Source organism: Labrus mixtus, chromosome 9, assembly GCF_963584025.1.
Source record: "Labrus mixtus chromosome 9, fLabMix1.1, whole genome shotgun sequence".
Taxonomy (NCBI): Eukaryota; Metazoa; Chordata; class Actinopteri; order Labriformes; family Labridae; genus Labrus; species Labrus mixtus.
Genome location: NC_083620.1, coordinates 17,015,636 through 17,034,813, shown reverse-complemented (window position 1 = coordinate 17,034,813; position 19,178 = coordinate 17,015,636). Strand labels below are relative to the sequence as shown.

Here is a 19,178-nt window from a genome sequence, read left to right as displayed (position 1 = left end):
CACGTCATAAATGTTGTACCCTATGTGACACTCACCAGAGGCATGTTGATTGCAGATGTTGGGGTGGTAGTTGGCAAGCTGTTTGTCTTCCAGGAGCTGGTTCAGTCTCTGCAGCAAAGGCAAAGCCTTCTGCTGGAGAAAACCCACGACCTTAAAGGGGTGTCTGTGGACCAGACCATAATCTCTGTACACAAAGCTCCCACACAACACTGCCTAGACGTAAAGAAAACATATAGAGCTCAGAAAAACATTCCTCAAATTTAGGATGACCCTCAAAAATCAAGCAATGTTTGACTATTCTCTGCAGAGAATAGTCAAATATTTTTATGTTAAATAATGTAGTTATTAAGTTTGTGTATGTGAGTGTGACCTGAGCAGTGTCGGCATGAAGCTGAAAGACGTGTCTGGCACACTGCAGCACATTAACAGAAGCCTCCAACTCAGCCTGTATGGAGCAACACTGCTCCCATAATTCTTTCTGCCTCATTTCTTTGTCCTGGAGGACAGATAATGACATGCTTGCGTAAGAAAAGCATAAACTTCTTGTTTACATGACGTCAAAAAAAGTTCAATTAATGGATCTTCCAAAGCTCAAGATAGCATCATGAGTCATAAACATTTTGTTCTGAAAGGAGGGTGACTAAGTGTGTCCTTCTACAGGGGACAAAATAGACAATAAAGGCATTATTCAGACCATAGCATGGAGAGCTGAAGCCTGGTCTCGTCCCTTTGCTGCCCATTTTTCTTGTTCCTGCTGCAGCTGCTCCATACACACATCCAACTTCTCCAGACCTGAAAGGAGTTCTGAGTGCAAAACACGCTGCTGATCCCACTCCTCCTCATCCCCTAAACAGAAAGTAAGAGACACACAAAGAAATGCTGCCAACCCAAATAAAATATTGAAATTATGCAAATGACTATGTAACTGGGGGGTGCGATAGCAGCCACTGGCGGGAAGTGTCTCGTGCTTTTGGAGAGGGATGAATAGAAGCACAAAGCAGGTCATGAGTGTTATTTCCTTCATGCATTTCATTCTGCCAGCTTGCAAGCCAATTTTACCCAGTGTAAGGATGCGTAATACATGCGGAGGCAAGATCAGAGCCAAGTGCGAGTGCTGAGTTGCTCTCCTCTGGGCCTCAGTCTGTGCTGAATCCTGTAGCTCTGCAGCTGCTTCTCTCCGCTGCCTCCCTGACCACTGCACCTACAGCAGAGTGCATAGTTACACTTGGAAGACCAAAAAGTGGAGATAGTAATTTGCACACTAAATTTAAGGAACAAAAGTATAGTAAACACAGATGCAGACACTCATACAAAGTGCAACTGTGCAATTTGACCTGAAAAACCCGACCAAAAACTTGCTTACTTGCAGTTCAGGACAGCATATGAAAAGCTTCAGTAGAAGTTCTTTTCAATGCAGTTGCCTCCATCATTCATTCACCCCCTTACTCATTTTAAAATGTTCAAAAGGCTCATTCCCTTTTGAATTTTCCCCTCCTACACTCTAAGGCCTGGCTTTATAAGATATTTACAACCAAAACTCCTGCTGACCTGATAAGAGTTTGCTTGTGTGGCTTTAAAGAGACACTGGTATAGAGGTGAGTCCAGATCTGAGAGAATATCCTCCTCCCTCTGCCTCTGCTGCTGCCAGTAAGTCTTCCGTACAAACACCTCTCTCCGCAGCGCCTCTACCTAGCACACAATAGCATCAAACAAAAGTAAGTACATCACATTCAGCAAAAGTTTATGCAAATTGTCTTCAATAGGATACTAAATGAAAGTGGGATGTTTAAAACGTTTAGTTTTACAGAATCCCCTCCTGCTGATTCTATAAAAAAGTAGAGAGCTGAATCACATTTGTTCTCAGGTTCTAAAGGTTTATAGTGTTTTATTATACGTAGATCGCAATTACTTCCTACCTGCGCACTATCCGTTTGATCCTGCATGATTAGCCAGTAGGAAGCTGTGACAGGTACAACAGTCTTTCTGGAGATATCCAGCCTGGCTCCAACCACCGGGGCCAACACGCCTGTCACTGGATCAACAGTCTGAGATCCATAACGGATGGCCACAAGACCTTCACAGTAAAGCAAAGACAGAGTTTTTTTTTTCTGTATTGTTTACCAGGATTCAATGCAGATTTAAAAATGTGTCAGGTAAACGTTAAATTGTGCAATTTGAACCTTTTCCATCTGGGTCTTCCATGGTTCCAGCCAACGGTATCATATCTCCAGAAATGTGGCCAGTGTGACACCCCAGCACAGGTACACTAAGACCAGAGCCCATGGGGTCAGGGTAATCCATCCCAAGCAGAGCTGGCACACACATATCTGAACCTGAGAGCGGCATCTCTCCTTGTTTGAGGAGCGCAGGAGCAATGGAAACAAAGCATGAGGTGGTCAAATATTTATTAACTACTGTATCCTGCAAGTTTTTGGATGCAAAGCATTTCTAGCAAGTTAGAGAGGCACAAAATTGAAGTGTAGAAATAGCTGATGTTTTTTTTAACATTAACTATACTTTGAGCCAAAGTTAGCCTGCCAACAAAGATACAGGCAAAAATTAACACATGAAAGAGGCTGCAAGGCACATTGGGCAAATCAGTTTAACCTCATTGCCCTTCATGCTATGATACATGACATTAAAGGCAGATTAGAAAGAGCCTCAAGCGGCACAGCATTTATTCGAGTACTAATATAATTTGATTTGATAATTTGACAACAAAATAAATGAACATGAGGGACCATAAACTGTTGCATTAAAGATTTCAATTGCAATGAGACTTACTGTATATTTAACTTGCCATTGAATGAGATAAAGCCGATCTGTCAAACAGCATTTCAGTAATTATGTATATTATGTCAGTGTAAAGACTCAGAAATGATACCCTAAGTTAAAAGACCTTAATATCTTCATCTGTGAGCATATGTATCTATGTTGAAGATATGAAGGTATGATAGCTCTGCATTCCCTTTATCCTAGGATATGGATATGTTTGTACATTTGAATGTGGAAATGTGGAACGAGCAGGTCACATGCATTGTTTCTGTAGAGGGTTTTTAAATGTCACCCCCCTTAGGCCCATGAAAGCTTTCTGAAGAACATTTAAAATTTAGCTAAATACTCAAGTCATGTTATGCTTTAAACTCCTTTTTTCTCAGCAGTTCTGTCTAATACTTTTTTTGTGTCAATGTTTTAGAGAATTGACATTCAAAAGTAGCAACAATCTTATAGTGTTTTTATTTCTATTCACAAATCACAAAAAAGGGTTGAAAGGCTAAACCGATTAACAAATATGGCAGTACTGACAAGCAGAGATTAAAATGGAGAGGTAGAAGGATACAAAAATAATAATGATATCTTCTTTTAAGCTAATATCTTATCAAACAGGAAAGTGGAAGACAGACCTTGCAAAAAAAAGAGGGCATTTTCCTAAAACAAAGAAGTTTAAAAGGGCCTTATACGCACTGAGTGCATATGTAGAATGACATTAAGTTCTGTTTTGTTTTGTTTGGTATTTACTCACCCAGAGTCCCTCCATCCTGCTGGAGACCCACGGCCCAGTCAAGCAGAATCTCCAATCTTGTCTGTAGCTGCAGCTGGCAGTGCAGGCTCCTTTCCCAGGCCTGCTGGAGCTCCTTGGCCGCATCGAGAAGATAATCTTGGCGACCGCTCCCTCTCTCACTGCTGTGAAACTGCTGAATAGTAGGGTCTGAGCCCCACTGCTCAGTTAGAGGCTTCAGGAGCTCCAACACTTCAAACATCACTGCCAGGACCTACAGGAGAAAAAAGCCATTTTGAGATTAAAAATGTGTCGGAGGAATCAGTTATAAACTGTCTCGTTCAGAGGATGGAAGCAGCATCAAATACTTTGTTTCTGTGCTGAAGTAGAGTTTCGAGGTTTCTGTACTTTACATAAAATTTATTTTTTTGACATTGTTTTATTTACCTTATTGAACCCATACGGAAAGGCCAATAACAGAATAGATGTATCCTTGGCTTATCAACCAGTGCATACGAGGCATGACTGACAGACTGGTTATAAAGTAACAGACAAAGTTAATCTCCACTTAGGAGGAGTCTAGTGAATGTATTGTTTCGACTGACAGTAACAACTTGTTAAAGCCCCAAAGAAAGTCAGCAAGCCATCATCAAATCAGCAGATTCAAAGCAGCAATACTATCCCCATTACACTGATTAACACTATGAAGTTATTCATGTTTGTTATCTTCAAAATATTGTTTTTAGCGAGCCATTTGTTTCTTTAATACTTTGAGTTATTTTAGATCCCTTACTTTTTTACTTTTTCTTCAGTAAAGCACAACATTCAGTTTTTCACTGGAACAATTCTTCGTTTCTAATATTCTATGTATATGATAAAGTGATCATGTATGGATCATAAATAGCATCTAAACAGACCTTGCTGTCATCCTAAAATTCGATAATATGATATTTTTGATAATGTAGTTCAATGTATAATCAAGCACCTTGCTGTCTAGAAGAGCTTGGTATCCTCCTGCATTAGGTAGAAGTTGCCCGGCTCGTATGCTGGCCCCTCCTACCTTCACCATCCGCCCACTCAGAGGTTCAATTAAGGACTCCGCTAAAAGGACTCCCCCTACTGGCAGCACAGCTCCTAAAATCACACAGAACAAAATCAACATTGTGACGGTATAGAAGCCTAGACCTTATCATGCTGAAGAATCACCTGCAGCTCTAACCTGTCACTGGATCTAGACTGACCCCAACAGTAAGCACAAGATTCCCCGTCCTGGAGTCCAGCATGGGATAGCAAGTCTGTATGGGCTGCTTCAGGCGGGTGAGGGGACAGACATGCACCCCCCCTAGTGGGTAGACTAGTCCAGTCTGGGGGTGGATGGTTACAGCCAGGATGGGCACTGGGACCCCGGTGTCTGGGTCTGCCATGGGAGCACCCAGCTGAAGTCTCTGGCCCGGTCTAAGTCCTCTGAGCTGAGTGCTGGGCAGAGGCTGGTCTGAGTGTCGGGAAGTTGGGTAAGGAATGAAAGGAAGGAGGGGACTGTCCCATTTCTTGATGTCTCCTGAGTGTGAGAATAGCAGAGGTTAGACCTTTAGAAAGATGTACGACCTGTCAAACTGTTTCACGTTATGACTACATCATCTGAGTGATCTTTAAAGCATACAACAGCATATTTTGTTTCGTATTTTGTTTCTGAAGTAAACCCTACTTGTATATAATTCAACACACTTGAGATGGAAAACTCAAAATGTAAAATGTTGAATACTAACTGCTAACATTACGGTTCATGGCGGTGATGTTACCGGCGACTTGATCGATTGCTATCTTAACAACCCCATTAGCATTTAACGAGTCTAGTCCGATCTAATTTTACAGTGAAATAATGATTTTTCAGAAGCCTTTATGATGATTTGCAAAGCAGTAAAACAGCACTACCAGTAGTAGCAATAGTATCCTAAATTAAGTACAAGTATGTAGGACATGATTAATATTTTGCAGCCATGGCTGAAAACCTTTTCCGCAGTCAAAAAAAATGACTCAAAACTCAAAACCTCTCAAGCTCCTCTCTTGTTACCTGTAAATGAGTCAGTTGTGAACACTAAAGAGGAGCTTGCAGGATCATATACCACGTTCCCAGCTATGGGCATGACCCTGCCGGTCTGTGGATGGAGAAAGAAATCAGGTGGTACTGCCATGGTGTGGCCACTGTTCAGCAGCATGTGGCTGTGAGAGTTTGGCCGAATGAGGCCTGTGATTGAATCACAATGAAGAGCCTGACAGGTCAGAAGGGACCCGTCAGTACCTAGAGTGAGGAAGAGGGAGAAGTGGATGAGATCAACTATCGAAGCTTTGTAAGATTTATTTTCTCTTAAAAAGATTTCTGAGATGTAAAAACTGTGTTTCTTTATCATTAAGGTACACATATAATCCCCCCAATAGAAATTTTGTCTATACTTAAAAGCTTTTATTCCATTGTATGAGATGACAACAAATGGAATATGGTATACTTGATCTAACAATGATAAGTAAATTCCACGGAATTCCAAATCTTTTTATCCAGTTTTTGCAGATATCAAAAAGCTCGGACTGTTGCAGTCTGTATTGATGTAAAGTATTCCTGCAGGTGTATCTGAATATATGCAGAATAGAAAGCTGATATTACAATATATTCAACCATTCTTTATCGTCATCCGGATAACAGATGTATTTTCTTACTTAAGCCATGTTGTTGTTGCAGTGCATATTTCTGAGTAGTAGATGGTGTTGTTCTTCTAAAATTCAGGTATAGAGATATATTTTTTTTTTTTTACTGTACTAAACTCAGGAGTGTGGGGCTTACCAAAGATGTGTTTTTTGGTAAGAACTGTTCCAGTGTCAGGGCAGAGCAGCTTGGCCCCTGTACCCTCACCTAACAGCCCCCAGGCCCCCTGACGCTGACACTCAGCTGACACCAGCTCTCCCATCTCATCCAGCAGGGATGTTAGTCTCTGGGTTAAACTGCAGATGGGACAAGGCATATTGAAGATGAAGGAGGAGGATTTACTCAGATCTTCTTGTCACTTTGATTCTCAAAAAGTATAAATGGAAGTTTTACTGTTGCTGGTGTAGCTCACAGTGTGGCTGGTTGCTGTTATAAACCTTGGACAGCAGTCTGTTGCACTCTCTGAAATGAGCTGTGAAAACACTGTAGACCCTCTGCTGGGCCTGCTGCTCTCGCCTCAGAACCTGCAGGGGGAAAAAAACGTAGTAGTCATACAGCCTACCTAGTTTATCTTATAAGCACTATTTAAGAAAGAAGAGCTAATCCAATGACTACATTTATCAACGTTGCATCTATCTTGTTTATCAATTTAAAGCAGAAAATGCTAAAAAAAATGAATAAATAATCATCTAAATCCAACTGCTAAGATATTAGCTTTTGTTGTTGTCTTAATGTGAAACTTAACTATTTGGGGTCTTGGACTGTTGAAAATCCTGATTGGCTATGCTTTACTTCTTAAAATTCTCTAGAAAAAACATTGTGAATTGTTCTCTTTCTGAAAACTGTCTACACATAAATAAGGATAGAAGCATTTTCAGTCATTTCTTCAGAGGGATAATGAGTATGTCAAAGAGGGTGTAACATATTGTCAACCTGCAACTGACTGTCGAGCAGAGTCGTCATCTCCAAGGCTAGTGTCTTTCGTCGCACCATCTCCCTCTCCACCTCCCTCCTCGCCCTCTCATAACCCTCTACCTTCCTCTCCTCTGTGATCAAGCATGGGTGAAGCAGCTGCAGTTTCCCAAGAACCCCCTGGTAAAGGTCCTTTACCTGGATACACACAAACACATTATATGCATTAGTATCTTTAAAATGTAGAAATCAGATCACACTCTTGACACCACCAAAATGCAGCTTCTTAGAAAACAACTAGCACTGGTGAGATGTTCACATTCGTGGAATGGCACTGGAGTGCAAGATGTGTCATCTCCCCTTACATCTTTATAACCTGAGCTGTCCTAGGGGCTGTAATAACAACCTCTGTCTCCCTGAATGGCAGCCAGAACCCTAATGGCACAAACAGGAAGAACGCAGTAAGAGAGAGGGATGCAACAAAAACAGAGGCTTTCCAATGTGACACCCAATCTGTTTCAAAAGAGTTGAACTATAAGTGAAGGCACAGCTGCTAGTGCTATAGAAAAGGAGGTAAAGATAAGAAGTGACAATTTAAAAATAGAAGGTATGTGAGGTAATATAGTCAACCAAAATCAATATTGGAAACAAATGTTGCACGCTATAGTCCTTACTGATGCATGGATATCTTCCTTGATTAAAACATTAAAACATTAGCTATATTTAAAAACCTGCTTGCACAATGAATGCAGTCCTACTGCTGCATAAGGCTGTGTATGTGAACATGTCTATAGTGCTTTTATAATTTCATCTTGCTTTTGTTTTATTACAGCTTTTTGTCTGAGCCACTACCTAGCTTGCTGCAAGTTTTACCAATCTGATATTGTAGGAAGTGCTTGGCTAGCCATTAGATAATATATGAAAATAAAAAATAATATATTATTTATATAGCACCTATATAAAAACAAGATAGCTAGGGCTAGAACAATAGAATATATTGTTGTATGACCCTGTTATTGTAATATACCTTCTTGTATAGTTTTAGTGAAGAAGATCAATAGCAATCTGATCTCGTCATTTAAAATCTGAAGCTAAAGCATGTAGCTTTTTAGCTTAGCACAAAGAATGATTACAAAGGGGGGTGATTCTGTCCATAAGTGTCAAACTTCCGCTGCCAGCAACTCTAAAATCACAAAGTCGTCTAAGCTATTGTTCTTAGACAAGGAATGTTTTGGTGCATAACCATTTCTAACAAACTACTTTCACCAGACTCTTTCTCTTCCAGCAATGTCAGGTTAGCTGTTTCCCGCCTTTTCTCGTCTTTAAAGGCTAAGCTAAGGGTTTCTTTGTGTAACTACATTGACATGAGATTGGGGTGAATCTACACATTTTTAGTTCTCAGCAAGAAATTGAAAAGTATAAGGCTCTCTTGACTTACATGCTTTGATAAAATTGCATTTGTTGCATTTTTTTTCAGTAAACTAATTTAAGTGCGTGCACAAACAAAAAACATGTAATTAGTTCCACAAGACCATTAAAATCATTACTTTACAAAAACTATTCAAAAGACTATATTGTGGGCATTTGTAAGATTCAATATTAGTTCCTCATTTTGTTGATAGATAGCTTTCTCAGAAAAGAATCACTCGCACCAGCTTTTTGAGAAGAAATGAGAAGAAGGGAAGGGGTATGTGAGATTCTATTCACAAACTGTTAGTTTGCTTTGCATTTAAATGAAGAGCCACAGACCTCAGTGGTGAGCTGTCCCAGCCGCTTGGTTACAGACAGACTCTGTTTGAGTAGTAGGCTGTAGAAGGTGTTGCTGCTGAATGCCTCCAGATCAACCTGATGCTCATAATCCCAGAACTCATCCACCGTATCTGCACAGACTGTTATGAAGAGAGTGACAGAGATCCTATATTAAATACAGGTTTTGGTCTATAAACTTCTCTTTGAGTAAACTTTTTGGGGAGCATATGTGAGCTGTCGGAGGAATTTATCAATGAGCTTGAATACAAATCACCATATTCACTTAGCAGCAATTTTCTCTGACATCACACTCGGGTTGGTAGCTCAAATGTTGAAAAAAAACCTAAAATATGTCCATGTTTTGAAGTGAAACCACATATGGTAACTTCTTAGCATCCTTACAACAGAGAATTAGACATTCCTGCTGTAAGGTGTACAACTACACTAGCTACAATATTGTAAATTCTCAGGTCTTTCTAGCTAAAGGTAATGGTTGTGGTTGGATGCTAACATTAGCTGTTGTTTGATTATGATTTCCTGAAATATGACCAGATTTCCTCTCAGATTCTAACTATCATTGTCTTTTAAGTTGCTAACTAAAGTGGAAGAGGTGAGTTTATAGCAAATATCAGAATCCCTAAATCTGAACAACTAACAATCTGGCAGTATGACATATTGCAGCATTTGAGCCTGTCACCCTGAACATGAGGTCTGAGGAAAACGGCCACCATCACAAAATGTTCAATTGCCAATCTACTGTATAAAACCTGTTTTGGGACATTCACTCTGATTTGGTTTTTGGTTTGTGATATTCGCCAATCAGATGCTTTGATAGGCCCTAAATAGTGTCGATTTTAACAGTAGCCTACAATCAAACTACTTCTCCTCAGTTCTTCTTTGGCCATTTAGCATTTATATAGTGGAGTAAAATGTCATCTCAAGATTATGTCATTCAAGGGGATTTCCTGAGTTCTGTGACATTTGAACTGTTGTCATTTATATTGTTAGAGACTGCACGTGATATCACGTGTGTGACAGCAGTCTTTTCAGTCGTAATTGTTTGGTTCAGACAACGCCCAGGGACCAGTGTCGCAGTCTTACATAAGAAAACAGCAAGGTCTTCAAAAACCGACAAAGAGTCAGTGGGGTGTTTCTGTGAATATGTAAGAAAGTTTGTGATTGCGTTTCAGTGAATGAGCTGAGATGTAAAAGTGCATGTTTGTGTATGTGTGTATGTTTGTGTGTCTGCGTGTGTGTGTTTGTGTGTCTGCGTGTGTGTGTGTGTGTGTGTGTGTGTGTGTGTGTGTGTGTGTATATATGTTTGTTTGTGCACCTGGTTGAATGGAGTCTTGTGTCATAGCTTGTTGATTTCGGTGAATCTTCCTCAGTGAGACCACCCTTGAACCTTTTGACGAGTAGTCGTCCATGTGATAGGCCGACTGCAGCAAGCGATAGCGCGCTCTGATTGGCTCCTTCTCTGGCCATCCATATTCCTGAAACAGGATCTACAAATGGAATACATTAGTCTATTTTTTTAAATTTGATAGTAAGAGTTTGTGTATGTGCACTAACCAGAAGAGTAACGCATATGCAGAGGATGACCACAGCTCCAAACAGCAGTCCTCCTGTCACTAGCCAGTCAGGCCTCAGTAACAAGTTGCGTTTCCTGCTGATCCCCATCCTCATCATATGACGAGGGAGGCTGGGGAAGAAAGGTCCCGGCTCATAGCACTGCCCCCCTGCAGGCATCGCCCGCACATACTGAGTAAGAACAAAAAATTGGTATTAATGAGAGCAATTATGAGAGAGGGATACTTTGAAGAAATTACCTCACTTGGACTTCAATCAAGGAACTTGAATCTCACCACATTATTACTATTAATGGACAGACTTAGGAGTACAAAAATGTGCCTTAAACTCAACTCACATTTACATCTTCTAGGACTAAGAACAAACCAATGTGTGCCAATTTAAAAATGTCAAATGTTGAGCACAAGCAGTATCTACAATTCGTATCAAGCACTCTGACAATAAATACAAAAGGGAACGCATGCAGGACACCTGATCCATATTTTCTTTGTTTGATATCTCAGGAGGAAAAAACAGCCAGAAGAGCAATTACATCATGCTAATAGAGCTAAAGATGTGGAGTAGTGGTGTGTTAAGATCATGAGAAGAAGAGCATGCCTTTATAAGCAGTGTGATGGCCAAAGTTTTGTTGTAGTTATAATGCAAGGGGGTGAGGAATATTGGCTATGGAATAAAAATATGATAACTATTATCATTAGAAAAAAAAGTTACCATTTGTTTGTGCTGATTGCTGCTCAGTGTAAAAACATAAACCCCAGGCTGACTAAAGACCACTGAGAAGAAGCTGGGAGGAGTCCAAGACAGAGTCAGCTCTTCTTCTAACCGTCTGAACGCTCCCCAGTCAAAGTCTTCATTTGTGTTGTACAAGTTGTCACTGGAAGACATGAGGTAAAGATTGAGGGAAAGCTGAAAGCAGGTCAAAACACCTAAGGTGGCGTTGTTGAAAAAATCTGACTTACAGATCATACTGTGGATAGTGGCGCGTGTCGACAGTGAACAGCATTACTTCACCCAGCTGGAGACACGTTGTGGGGTTCAGAACTCCATTTACACTTGTTTCTCTCGCTTCCTTCTTATCCCCCTTGTGTCCTTTCCTGCTGCTGGGATTGTCGTTTCTTCCAGGACTTATATTTTCAACGTCATTAACATCAGAGACATTACCAGAATCGCTTTCTAAAAAAAAAAGGTGCATAAGACCTTCATCATTTTGATTAATAATTATGTAAAACTGCCTATCAATTCATTATAATTTTTAGATTGTTTAAAAGGCATGTTTCCACTGTTAGTTCAACTATTGTTTGTGAAGTCTTGTTATGTAGCATTTAGTTCGGCATGTCATATACATACTTTAACGTTATATGAACGAGAGGGTGGCTACATCTCTTTCCTGATTGACAGGCTCCCACTGTAGCTGCTTTCAATCAAAAGGTCCCAATTCCATAAAATGTACACATCTTTATTGGCAATTTGACTCCAAATGTGACAGTAAAAGAAGACTTGAGACTAGCTTGGCAATGAACTCACTAGGACATTTAAATAAAGTTAAATACAGGGCAATCATTTGATAGAGTTCTAGACATTTGTAGTTGAGCCCCTCCCTAACAACCAGAGGCATCATACGGAAGCTCTATGTGCACATGTATCAATACTTTTTTTTCCATTTCAATTGTTTTTCAACAACGCTTTGATCTCGATATCGCAATATTACAATTCTGGTTTTATTGTGATAATGAGTTTATTTAATTTATTGCATGAGATCTTGACTTATTTTTCTGGTTATCTCTAGACAAAAAAAAGCTTGTTTTCCCATTATGACGGATTATCTCAAGATAACAAAGCTTGTTTTCTCGTATTAACGGTGGCATTTTCTGGCTATCTAAAAAAACAAAACAATAGGATGGTCACTGTGATAGGCCAGACCATGAGATGCCATACTACCATTGCCCACACTTAGGGTAAGTAAAGCTGATTTCTATGTTCGTTTTGTGCCTTTGTATCTCTGGGGTTATAAATAAACCATCATCTCATCTAAGCCACAGAAAACCGAAGTATACAGAGTATTAAAGTACATGTCCGCTCAGGTATCTGCTGTTAAAGTGTGTGATATATTTTTTTATTTTAATGAGAGAAAAAAACATTGTTCAGATATGACCAACCATCTGAGCTTTTTAGGACTGCAATCAGTTGTTGAAGCTCCTTTGGGAGACCACCGAGCAGACCCACAAATCCAGCCTCTGCAGTCACACAAGAAGGAGGAGAAAGTGAGAGACAAACAGACCAGTTATAGTGAGGCAGGACTGGACTGACAGTTACTATGTGTGTTGTGACTGATGTGCGTTTAACCTGTTGTCTGAACAATATAGACAGGATGTGAAGTGTTGAGGTGGCTGTTGCACTGAAGAGTCCCCTGGGAGTCCCACTTTATAAAAAGTGTCTCCAGCACGCTGCCTGAGATGGTTGAAACCTTCACACACACAATAAGAGTGTTTACCATTAGTTGGTCACTGCAACATCATACATGCTATCTTCTGTGCTTTAAAGACTGCAGTGTATACAGGTGTATCCATTGAAATACCAGGGGGTGGAACTTTAACACTTCAATGTACTGTATTGTATGATAATGAGCATTTCAATTGAAAGAGCTTGCATATGGGGATGAGAGTGAGTATGCACCAAAAATTAACCATGCAGTTTGACTGTTTTACAGCTTATTACCGTTTTTATTAACATTTTAAGACAACAAGTAGTACTTATGACAGAAGAAAAGCTAGAAATGAGAGGACACAGTATTAGAGTGAAAAAGTTCAACCAGGTTATCATAGGGGAGATGGATATGTCACAGCACCACAGGGCTTTCACCTTGGAGACCCTGCAGTTCAAGTCCCATTTTAAACTAAAGGTAACACTGGCTTCTGTAGGATTTTAAGCCTTTATAACACCTACTGAAACAGTGGTTGGTTTATTACGGAGAGTTAGCAAAACACTAAAAACTTTCTTTGCTCACCTGGCTGCCATTGCTCATCACCACCAGCTCCATTCCTCCATTGGACCGGCATTGGAGCTGCAGGTCAGTAGCTGGCCTTCTCATGCATAGGCCTGCACATGCAGCTCTCTCAGAGGGCTCTCTGCAGACACACAGACCTAGCTGTCCATCAAATCCCCTGTAGTCCTCTGCAGACTGACACACCTTTCAGAAAATAACCCATAAAAAGCAAGGATCCAATTTGAAATCTGTTATTTTAAATATATTTTTTTCTCTGCTTGGATCAGTTTTTGTCCTGACGTAAATTAAATGTAATTTCATATCAAATATACTATGATGCTCTGTTTGACAGTGTAACTAGGTGTAAGGTCATTTGTACCGATGGGGTCCAGTGACAAAAATAAACACATCAGCATGAGAAGAACGTGGAAATTCTTAACTAGCAACCAGGCAGAGAAAGCCCTTTATAGTTAAATATTAAGTTGGACTGATAAGTCTGTACAAGATAAACTACTGCAAGGTTCACAGGGAAAAGGGCAAAGACATCTGGGTTGTACTTATTAGCCTTGCCTTTGAGTGTAGAGTTGTGTTCGTGTCATTCAGCCAACAGATCATCAGGATGAGTTTCCTGTTCTGTGTTGTTTTATGACAGACATGCCTGTCACCTTTGCTCTACATGCGTGCGTGTGTGTGTGTTTGTGTGTGTGATGGTATGTAAAAGTGATAAACACATGGTCCAACCTGCTGCCTGCAGTAAATTGACCACTGATGTTTATCCAGACAGTCTCCGTACTGTGTACGAGTTTTTCCATTTCTGCAGACGTCGAACAGTTTTTGTACACATGCATCTCCACTGTTGGCTGGTTGGTAGCCGAGGACACAATGACAACGCCCATCGCTGGTCTGCAAAAGGCAGAGGCAAAAGGGTTCAAACATTGTGTTGTATAATGCTACTGACAGTTCACTCTGTGGTCACATTGTTGTTACCTAATGTGCAGGTTCAGTCTTCTTTTTAATTTTCCGACGAAACCTATCAAATCATTTCTATCAGTCTATCTGTGTGTATATCAATCAATCATTCTCAATCAATCTATATTTGTATAGCGCCAATTCAAAGCAAATGTTATTTCAAAACACTTTACAAAAGAGCAGGTAAAAAGACCTTACTGATTGTTATGTTACAAAGACCCAACGTTAATACATCATGAGCGCAGCACTTAGCAACATTTAGCAACATTTAGCATAGTTACAGTGGCATATATCTATTATCCCTGCTTTCCATCTTCTTTGCTTTCAACTTTCCTGGATTCTTGCTTTCCCTCCTTCCTTCTTTCCTGTCTTTCTTCTTTCAGTCATCTTTCTTTCTGTCCATCCCTGTTATTTCAGCTATCCTTCAAGCTTTCCTTCATCCCAAATCCTACGTGCCTTTCCTCCCTTACCTCCTTTATTTCCTATTTTCTCTCTTCTCTTCTTTCTTCCTTCTTTCTTTCTTTCTTTCTCTCATGCCTTCCTTCCTTCATTCCTTCCTACCCTTTCTTTCTCCACTTTGTCTGGTCTTCCTTTCTTTCTTTCTTTCCTTCCCTCCTTCTTTCCTTCCTTCCTTCTTTCCACCCTTCCTCCCTGTTATGTCTTTGTTTTCTTCAAATGAATCCACTTTTTTCTTCCTACTTTCTTATATAACAACTAACTAAACTATATAAACAGAACCTGCAGAGTCTGTCTGTCTGTCATTGTGCAGAAATGTCATCTCAGCCTTTCCTTACTGTCCACAGTAATACATGTGTCTTGAAACACAGTAGAAAAAATAGCGTATATCTATCTATCTATCTATCTATCTATCTATCTATCTATCTATCTATCTATCTATCTATAGTACGTGATTGAATACAAATTGTTTTAGCAAAAGGCTGTATGTGTTTTGGATGTCTGGGGTCGCCAGAGTTTTGTGAAGTCAAAGTGGGGTCATAGGTCAAAAAAAGATTGGGAACCACTGGTCTATAGACATTCAACAAAACAACCAAGATAAAAATGAAAACAGGAAGTGACAACAAAGACCATGCAAACACAATGATAAGCTGAACAGACTATCACACTTTTTCATTCATACTTTTCTCTTCTACTTTCTTACTTTTTGCAGCTTTTTCTTGTTCAAATCAAGGGTGTAGGATAAATGTTTGTTTGCTGTACAGCTGTGAATCCCCTTATGAAGCAAATGTATATTGAGGTGATGTGATCAGTTCAAGTCTGACCTGTGGCTCTTTTCCCGCCTGTCAATCCCCACTTTCCATTTCCCCGGTTTCTAACTATATCCACTGACCTACAGTATCTCAATAAAGGCAGAAAGGGCCGAATAATATTTCATTGATTCCTGCATCTGTTTTATGTCAGCCCTGCTCCATCTCTTTTCCTGCTACCAGTCATCCATTCATCGTCACCCTGTGAAAGAGTCACATTAAAAAAATCTCTCTCTCCTTATTTGATATGATGAAAGGAGAGCTCAACACAGACTGCAGCACACGAGGAAACCAGACCCTGCTGTGAGGGGACCTGATCTTGTCTTTCAGCCTGAAGCTACAGATTGCTCAGTCTAAAGTTACTGGGAGAAGCTACCTCCATATAAATATGCACACAAAAAATCATAGGCAAGCGATATCAGAGTTGATCTTTGGGTTTATCAAATAAAAAGAAAGCTCTGAAGACAAAAAGAAAAGTGGGTTGCCAGTACAGTGGTGGTAGGTGTTGGTTTGACATGAAGACTAGAACTGCATGTTCACAAAAAACACCGAAGCAGACACACACATGCTGGGTTGATCCTACTATTGTGCAAAACTATACACTATCACCTGGAAACTTTGTCCCTCTCTCGTGCAGACACATGTTTCCTGACCAGTTAGAGGCTGATGAGAGTCAGGGCCACAGGGCATAGAGGCAGACAGGCCTGGCAGAGGACAGTAGTGTTGAAGAGGACACTTCAGACAGCTGTCTATGGACACAGCACCAGCAGAGGGTCCATAGGTTCCCTTTGGACAAGGGACCCGAGTGAAGCTTCCCAAAGGGCAGTAGAAACCTATAAGGGATAAAGTACTTCCTTTACAGGCACCATCGTTTAACTTTACCGATACAGAAAAGGAACAAAAATAGAAGATCACAAAGATTTACACTGAGCTACAATTTGACAAACTCATAGCAGTTGTACGTATTATTCAAAGTTGGATTAAACAATATGAAATGAACAGATGAGAACCAAAACATCGATAAAAGCAGGGACAGAAACAACATCCTGTCTCGTTTGTAGCTGCAAACAGCAAAATACATTTAGAATTTGTATGTGGTTTTAGTAATCCCTGAAGCCTGTTTTTTTTTTTTTTTTTTTGCATTTTCTGAGATATGTTACCATTTCTTAAACATAACATGATAAAGCATGTAATGTTTTTATAAAACAATGCTTCTCTGTAAAACTGCCCTGATGTACGGACACATTTTGTGAAACCATTAGGCAAACAAAATAAAAATGAAGAACTTCAAAGAGGCTAAAATAGACAGAGTAACCTTATGATAAAAGGTTGGTCTGATTTTTTGACCATGTTGTGACAAAGTAACTATGCAGTCAGGACAGCCTACCTGGCTGGCAGGACCTCCCCTCCTGGAACTGTTGACCCACGCTGTTCCCATGAACCAGAGAAAAGAGCGTCAGCCACCACACACACCTTAAACAATTGCCTTTGCATGTCCTTAGCAAAGCCATCATGTCCTCCTGCTGAAGTCATTTAAAGTGAAGTGTTAATTCTTCATCCAGCATCCATCAAAAGCCTCTTTGTTGTCTGTCCTGTTTTGATCATAGCATAGAAAGAATTTAAAAGTAGGTTGTAGTAACCAAACTGCTTTGATAAACCTCTCCTGTCTGCAGCACTTCTGCACACATTGACCTGATCTGTTTGTAAGTAGACCCAGCTGCGAGTTATAGCGGGCTAGTTAGTCTGCATAACTTTCACTGGCCCTCTGAATGATTTATGGGGCCCGTGAGGTAAGGTGACAGTGACAGTGGGGGGACAGGAAAGCAGCACAAACAGAGAGAACAGCTGCCTGCTGCTGCTGGATCACATTACTGCATTTGTTCTTCTCAATCCCACCATGAAACTGATTAATGATTTGGCTCCAGATGTACTTCAACACAGCTTTGCTTTAGGGCTAACCCTCTGAGCAATAAATGCAACAGCAGCTGCTGAATTTACAATCAAATTCACGTGTCCAGTTTAGATGTGCATGAATATGATGTATGGCTTAATGCAAATCAGCTCCATCTTTTATTATAGCAATAACCAATATGGGGGACGCATGTTTGAAATACAGATGTTGGTCATTTTGGTTAACTTGTTGCTATTTGCCTACAGTATTGATTAAGCCATTGGCCCAATAGGCCATTTGTATATATAATTGTTGGTTCGGAAGCCAATGTAAATGTAGAACGGCTCCAAAAATTAATTCACATGTGCATTTATTTATTCATGTTCCTGAGTCCGGGACAGATGTGTTTTACAGTTAGCACAACATCTGTCTCTGAAGGCTATGCAATTAACACATTGCTTGTTGCTTAGACACAAAATGCATACATTTAACACAAATTTAAATCGCTTGAACTTCTTTTACACACAAGCTCAACCAATGAACCCTGGTCCATTTTTAACCCGCTCGAGTGAGAGGCTGGTTCTCCAGGTTCCTCATGCCAGGACTGACCTGGGGAAAACTGCTTTTAGTGTTAGTGCTGCAAACTCCTGGAATATTTTACAACAGGGCCTGAACTTGAGCACTTTTATCCCTTATGGACACTTTAGAAATATTATTTTTAACCGCCCAAAACCTGACTGTAACTGTTTTATTTGATTTTAATTACTGACTTATCACTGTAGTAATTTCAAGCCTTTAAATTATTTTAGTGTATATATTTTATTGTTCTTATTGCTCTTTTATTGATTTTATTTTCTGTAGTAGCTTTACCTCATTTCTCGTTGTTTATCATTTATGTATGTTTTCTCGGCATCGTTGTAAATGAGGGTCGCCCTCAATGATCCCCCCGAGAACTTAAATAAAGGTTGATGACAATGATGAGAATGGCTGGTGAACGAGTACAGACAAATCTCAGCCGGGACACAGTGGTAGCCATTGTTCGGATTTTTCAAGAAACCACTAGGTTTGTATAATGGCTTATCCTACTGCAAAGACTAAATCATTTTTACCTTATTACAGTTACTGTAAGCCTCCGGTTTCTAATATGTAACTGTATTTTGTCTCTCTAAGGATTCAACATCTACCTCCCTCAGGGAGCACAGGAAAGCACCTACTGTAAATGAAGAACAGGAACTTGTCATTATCAAAATGGTGATTGCTGACAATGAAATAAAACCTTTACTGCAGCAATTTTGTCTCTGTCTTCTTTTTTTCATAAACCGTACATTCTATAAAGCTACTCTGATATGGGTCATTCAGTTTTTCTATTGAATTTCTGCAGCAAAAGAAACAAAATATATGCATTTACTTAACTCAACAAAACAGAAATGTAGAGAGGCTTCAAAAGAAAATGCAGGGCTAAACACAATCTATGATCAATACAATATACTGTCTATTGTCATATTGACAAATGTAAAGTAATGCAGTTTCTGTTATTCCATCTGATGTTAGTGTTTTTTATGACATTGTGCCATGACTTACTAAATGTTCCTGTTGGAAGACAACATGTGTTAGTGTTTTGG

The 19,178-nt window shown here is 39.9% G+C and overlaps 1 protein-coding gene across 1 annotated transcript in view; it reads right to left on the bottom strand.

Moving 5' to 3' along the window:
- Positions 1-14,443, bottom strand: part of si:dkey-103g5.4 (uncharacterized) — a 23,456-nt gene extending 9,013 nt beyond the window's left edge. Inside the window, exons 1-22 of the mRNA XM_061046588.1 lie at positions 13,453-14,443; positions 12,792-12,912; positions 12,605-12,682; positions 11,408-11,621; positions 11,160-11,322; positions 10,431-10,619; positions 10,192-10,363; positions 8,859-8,989; positions 7,131-7,307; positions 6,591-6,721; positions 6,336-6,493; positions 5,571-5,798; positions 4,719-5,057; positions 4,485-4,633; positions 3,524-3,773; positions 2,181-2,351; positions 1,917-2,074; positions 1,549-1,689; positions 1,060-1,201; positions 695-846; positions 371-496; positions 36-213 (exon numbers count right to left, since the gene is read on the bottom strand). Coding sequence (XP_060902571.1) covers positions 36-213; positions 371-496; positions 695-846; positions 1,060-1,201; positions 1,549-1,689; positions 1,917-2,074; positions 2,181-2,351; positions 3,524-3,773; positions 4,485-4,633; positions 4,719-5,057; positions 5,571-5,798; positions 6,336-6,493; positions 6,591-6,721; positions 7,131-7,307; positions 8,859-8,989; positions 10,192-10,363; positions 10,431-10,619; positions 11,160-11,322; positions 11,408-11,621; positions 12,605-12,682; positions 12,792-12,912; positions 13,453-13,536 — 3,652 coding nt within the window. The 5' untranslated portion in view covers positions 13,537-14,443. The remainder of the gene's footprint in view (positions 1-35; positions 214-370; positions 497-694; positions 847-1,059; positions 1,202-1,548; positions 1,690-1,916; positions 2,075-2,180; positions 2,352-3,523; positions 3,774-4,484; positions 4,634-4,718; positions 5,058-5,570; positions 5,799-6,335; positions 6,494-6,590; positions 6,722-7,130; positions 7,308-8,858; positions 8,990-10,191; positions 10,364-10,430; positions 10,620-11,159; positions 11,323-11,407; positions 11,622-12,604; positions 12,683-12,791; positions 12,913-13,452) is intronic.
- Between the last annotated feature and the right edge of the window lie 4,735 nt (positions 14,444-19,178).